This window comes from Sinocyclocheilus rhinocerous, unplaced genomic scaffold (genome assembly GCF_001515625.1).
Source record: "Sinocyclocheilus rhinocerous isolate Xijiao unplaced genomic scaffold, SAMN03320098_v1.1 scaffold1267, whole genome shotgun sequence".
NCBI lineage: Eukaryota > Metazoa > Chordata > Actinopteri > Cypriniformes > Cyprinidae > Sinocyclocheilus > Sinocyclocheilus rhinocerous.
The window spans coordinates 590,883-597,035 of record NW_015661278.1 but is presented as its reverse complement, the minus strand read 5'-3'; the positions used below and the strand labels follow the sequence as shown (position 1 = coordinate 597,035).

General features: G+C 38.4%; 1 protein-coding gene across 1 annotated transcript in view; it reads left to right on the top strand.

Moving 5' to 3' along the window:
- The first annotated feature begins 458 nt into the window (after positions 1 to 458).
- Positions 459 to 6,153, top strand: part of LOC107726270 (Fc receptor-like protein 4) — a 7,181-nt gene continuing 1,486 nt past the window's right edge. The window contains exons 1-6 of the mRNA XM_016535802.1: positions 459 to 612; positions 779 to 949; positions 1,869 to 2,150; positions 2,716 to 2,958; positions 3,043 to 3,162; positions 3,448 to 3,549. Coding sequence (XP_016391288.1) covers positions 459 to 612; positions 779 to 949; positions 1,869 to 2,150; positions 2,716 to 2,958; positions 3,043 to 3,162; positions 3,448 to 3,549 — 1,072 coding nt within the window. The remainder of the gene's footprint in view (positions 613 to 778; positions 950 to 1,868; positions 2,151 to 2,715; positions 2,959 to 3,042; positions 3,163 to 3,447; positions 3,550 to 6,153) is intronic.

The window sequence follows — 6,153 nt, the reverse complement described above, 5'->3', positions numbered from 1 at the left end:
ATGAATTAACGTTTCTGCATTTGACATTGAGAGCAAAGGTTGTAATTTAGATATATTTTTAAGATGGAAAAATGCGTTTTTACAAATGCTAGAAATGTGGCTTTCAAAGGAATGATTGCTAATAGCACACCTAAGTTCCTAACTGATGACGAAGAATTGACAGAGCAGCCATCAAGTGTTAGACATTATTCTAGGTTATTACATGCAGAGGATTTTGGTCCGATAATTAATACCTGTCATAAACACAGCCAATACCACTATTTCAAAAGAGAAATCAAAATATTGTTCCATTTCCCTTGTTCATCGAACACACTAGAATACAACTTTTCATATTAGCAAATACATACTTGTTAGTCAGCGTGACATTTTGTAAAAACATGTTACAAGATTATCCTGGGCAGATGGAACATGCGCACACACACACACGCACACACACACATACGTTTAACATGTTATTAATGAGTGATTTCTCAGCTTCAGTTCCCAGAGCAGTGTTAAGTGTTTCTCCACAGAAGTGGCTGACTGAAGGAGATTCAGTGACTCTGATCTGTCAGGTTAACGGCTCCTCTACAGGCTGGACATTCAGCTGGTACACTGAAACTGTCTCATCAGGTAAGATATAATGTGCTTCATGTAGTAACATCTGAATAAACTGGTTTCATAAAGAAATAGAGAGATTAAAAATATTTAATCACTCTGAATAATCTGATTATACCAACAAATGTCATTTATAAGACTCTCGTTTCTTGAGGTAACTGCACATTTTCACTTTATACAGACAACAGCAATCATTATAAGCGTCTCTCAGACAGCAGCAGAGGAGCTGGAGGAAACTACACTGTCAGTTCTGCTGCTCTAAAACACACAGGAGTTTATGTGTGCAGAGCAGAGAGAGGAAAACCAGCCTATAACTCAACCATCAGCAACACACAGTTAATATGGGTCACTGGTGAGTTCAGACTGAACCACAGAATGACTGAGACACTCTGGAGATTTTCCTTGATCTTTTTAGAGCTTGATGTGTCTTGAAATGTTGTCCTGTCATAATATACAGCTACTTTTTAATGGTGTCAATGGAGAAAGATGCTTTTGTTGTCAGGTGTAGTTACTGAATCTACTAGCAGGGCCTAAATAGACCAAACTAACAACACAACCTTGATTCCTGGGTTAGCTGCAAAGATGTAAAACTTTTAATTCTAATGGAGAAAAATTGCCATGAAAAACTAAAATATAACTACAGTGGCACAAAAGTGTCACTTACACAAGTGGACTTGAGGGAACATAATCAAATGTATAATCTGACTTTTTTAATAAATAGTGTTTTCATTGTGAAATTAATTTTTATGTCATTGACCACACCTTGATTCTAGGACCACACTTTACTAACAACACAGGACACTCCATCAATGTGCACATCAGCAAATTTTATAGGATGGACCATATAAACACTTAATCAATCATTTTAGAGTTTGATTAATATCTGCCTACTAATTATATCTTAGTAATTTAATATACAACAAACTCAGCTAACTATAAATACTGGTTCACACTGTATAGGCAAAGAAGAACTGACCCCTGAGTTGAGTCTGGTTTCTCCCAAGGTTTTGTTTTCTCCAATAGTAGCACCTTATAGAGGTTTTTGTTGGCTGTCACAGTTGTCTTTGGCTTGCTTGCTGATGGCATAATGACAAATATATTAAGGTGTAATTTTGTTTATGAATTTTAAATAGAAATACTCTATTGTGAGTGAATACTCTAGTGATGACTTTAGGATTTTCAGATTTTTTCTGAAAAGCTGCTTTGAAACAATTTAAATCAATAAAACTGTCTTGACTTGATTTCCAGTGTAGTTGTAATTGTCTTCTCAGGTGTTTCTCCTCCAGTCTCTCTGATCGTCAGTCCCAGCAGAACTCAACACTTCACATTTGTCTCTCTCTCTCTGAGCTGTGAGGACCAGAGTAACTCTACTGGATGGAGAATGAGAAGATACACAGATGATGGGCGGCTGAAAAGTTGTTCATCACCACAGTGGGGATCACAAACAGGATCTACATGTACAATCAGATACACCATCCCAGAGGACACTGGAGTGTACTGGTGTGAGTCTGAATCTGGAGAGAAACATCATCCTGTTAATATCACTGTACACTGTGAGTCTGTGTTTCTATATTTATTAATTTCACAAAGCCCTCATTTTATGTTTCAGATATAAATAGCCGAATTGTGATCTCAATTCATTCACCCACGCAATCTTATTCCTAAATGACAACAAATCCGCTAGACTATTAAACTTTTGACTATTAAACCATTGCTCAACCTTTGAGTTTTGTCGTTTAAAAAAAAATCATTGTGATTCTCAATTTATCCAGAATCGTGCAGAGAAAATGTATTATTATTATCATTATTATTAATGTATTGATTATTGTAACTCCTATTTGGATTAGGTCTCCATAAACTAGAATGTACTAGAACAGCTTCCACTCGGCAAACTCGTCGCCCAATTTGCGTCATTCGCGCGTCTATTCGTGTTTTTGATTGTATTTGATTTGATTGTATACTGTCTTGTAATTTATGATTGTCATTAAGTTGTAAGGTGTTCTTGTGTGTTTTGAATGGCACCTCTAAATAAAATGCATTATTATTATTATTATTGTTGTTGCTGTTGTCACATTGATTCGTACTATTTGTCAGTTGATGTTTGCTCTGTTTCTGTAGCTGATGTGATTCTGGAGAGTCCTGTTCATCCTGTGACTGAAGGAGATACTCTGACTCTACGCTGTTTATATCATCATTCAACCCCACCAAACCTCAGAGCTGATTTCTATAAAGATGGATCACTCATCCAGAGTCAAACTACAGAGATGATCATCCCTGCTGTCTCAAAGTCACATGAGGGTTTCTACTCCTGCAAACACACAGAGAGAGGAGAGTCACGCAAGAGCTGGATCTCAGTCACAGGTGAGAGTAGGAACTGTAAACACTATTGAAATGCTTCTGAATAATATACAGCACTAATATGACTGTAAAATGTATTGATCTCAGCTTCCTCCAGAACATCAGGATCTGATGGTCTCAATCCTGTGATAGTTGGAGTGACTGCTGGACTCACATTTTTGATCATTGTCTTCTTGGTCCTGCTGTGGCGCTACAGAAACAACAAAGGTTAATCTTCTGCCATATTAAAATTCAACGACACATTTCCTAAACCTGCGAACTGTCGTCCTTCAACAGCCTAAGCTGGTTATCTAAACTTAGCCGGTCTCCCAAACTGACAAAACTTGTGTGTTGACTGATTTTAAAGGGTTTTGGGGTAGTTTTCTGCTGGTACTATTCCAAATAATAGACTACTACAAATTAGCCATTTATGTATGCATAAAGGAGATTAAAGTCATTTTTTGACCCCCTTATTTCCTCAGATATTTTCATGAACATTTTCTGGTTGACTAGGTGGAAGATCTCAGTCTGCCTCCAGTGTCAGTCAACAGCAGAACAGCAGTCAGACATCAGAGCAGAACCAGAGTGAAGCTGGACATAAAACACTCATGTCTGGTGAGTCTTTACCCATTAACCATAAATATTTTACAATAAATCTTTACAAGCTGAGATTGAAGATACTTAGAAATAACTTTCAACTCACAAGACAGATCTCACACTAAATAATTTCCCCCTCTTCTAAAGTGTAATGTGATATCTGTGTAACTGACATTTCAATTAGATGTAATTCAGTTTAATAATAAATAATGCATAAAATATTTCACATGTAATTTAGAATGTTAATAGCTAGGGGTGACCCTGAATAGTCGAAGATTCGATGCTTCGATAGGAGGAGCCTGATTCGACTACCAATCTCACAGTCGAATATTCGCGGGGTGTTATGATCATGCCATTTTGGCTATATGGGGGTGCTCAAATGTCTGATTTCACATAGAACTACAGGTTTTCTCTCAATAAGTTAATATACAGCCTATTAAAATAATGCTGTAAATAAGAATCTGAAAAGAAAGAAGCTTCAAATAAATATTTTAACGTGCGTGAATGAATCCAACCACCCCTATAGATTTAAGTTTCACTTTCCATAATCCGTGCCCGACAGAGAAGCATTGGCGGCAGGGATTTAAAACTTTAACAAGACTCAAATTGACACAGGCAGAGTAAAAGACTGGATTTTTTTTTCGATCAGGTAGGGTACAAGTGATTTCAAAATATTTCAGCCGGTTTATATATATTGTGTACATATTATTTATCTCGTATAAGATGCATTTAATTCATAAGATGCATTGCTTGAGTTGCGCTGCAGTAAAGCGCTTCATAGTAGGCCTACAGTTCTACGGTGATTATCTCTTCAGCGCGCAGCGCGAGCAGCACAAACAACAATGCAGAATATTAATAACTATGACTGGGACTGTCATATACATGTACGAATCGAAATGGGAAGGTTTAAATAAAGTAGATTGTATGCGAGATATCGCGAGCGTAGAGAGCGGGAAGAAACGAAAGAGAGAGAGAGAGAGAGAGAGAGAGAAAGGGGAGAGATGCACGAGGTAGTCGGGTGGAATGAGGCAGAGACACAGTTAATGAAAATGTTGGAAAATAAACACTGAGTTCGAAGCACAGAAGTCTTGGGCTGACTCTTCTATCCAGTGGCCGTAACAGATACAGGAAATAGCCAAGAACCCGCGGATAATACTCGGTAAGCACAGACTTTTCAAGGCCCACCAAAACTGAGTATTACATACATAACAATTATAATGAGAACACTAATGAAACGCTATGATTTTTTTTTTTAGTTTAGTTGCTGTTTTTCTGCACGTTGTTGCGTGAAGAACGCGTCCACAAAAGGAGTTCATTCAGAGCCGCACAGACACGTTCGTGAATTCAGGGCATTTCGTGCAAATAAGTCGTAATATTAACGTTATGTTGTATAAATAATGAAGCGTATTCTATGTGAGATAAATGATGAGTTAAATCCAAGCAGCAACCTTCCGCTCTCTCTCGTGAAACCAACACGGAAGTGACTAAAACTGTAATTCATCGACTGGCCGCTAGAGGCTGGCTCCAAAAGGGAGTCAATCCCATAGACACCCCATGTTAAAATGCTCAACTTTACAGCAGAAAAAAAATTATGTTTACAGCCTGGTACAAAAAGTGGTTTTGGTCTATACAGCTAATTTTGTCCTTCATGACAACTGTGAGGGGGGTGAATTTTTTTAATAACTCATCCGTTTAAATTATATTAAGCCTTAAAGTTCTGCATAATTAAAGGCACTATATGTACGTTTTCGTCGCTAGAGGGCGCATATTCAAAACAAACTAGAAACAAAGGCGTAGTTTGATGTCGTGATTGAGTGTGGAATCATGGGAGTTGTCGTCTTCATCCCCACAGCCGATGCAATCCGACGGGACTCGGGCAGAAATCATGTTCATTGATGAGCTAATGTATTAAAGACTTATTAAGGTCACTGTAGTATGAAGCAGGGTGGGGCTAAAAGTCGTGGAAGCGAAACGAGGCCGCTGGAGTGATTGCTAATGAAGGACGAGTGCGATTCACGGCTCGAAAGCAGCAGAGCTTTTATTATGCCACAGTCGACCGCTTCCGCTTCTTCCGGTCATGCGTATGTGGGGTAAAACAGCGCTGTTTTATACTAGATACATTTGAGTGTATTGAAAGTTCTGTTATAATGCTACTCTGTGTGTTCGTCACCTATCTAATAAAATGCATAACATATTAAAGTGTCTTTGGGGTTTCCATGTTTTCAACAAAATAAAACCGAAAATCGAGGGGTTATGACGTCATTGGCAGGCGACACAATGACACTATGGACACGGTCCGTTACACTAGTTAAAATTGCTTATTTCTCTGGATTTAAACATTCTTCAAAACATTTGAGATAATGTAAGTACACAACTCAGCAAAATATATAACACTGTTCTAGTGGTTTTGAGATATTTTAATCAAAAAATCTTACATATTGTGCCTTTAAGGGCGTGGCCACTTGAGTGACAGGTGGATTGCCACTGCTGTCACCACCGTCGAGCTAGGTGGGCGTGGTTTCAGCAGCCAGCTCCCGCCTCTTTGCCCATTTTCGATTATCCAGGATTGACGCGCTGCCAAGATGGTGACGGCCGGCTCCGCCCACTTTGAGCTTCAAAAAC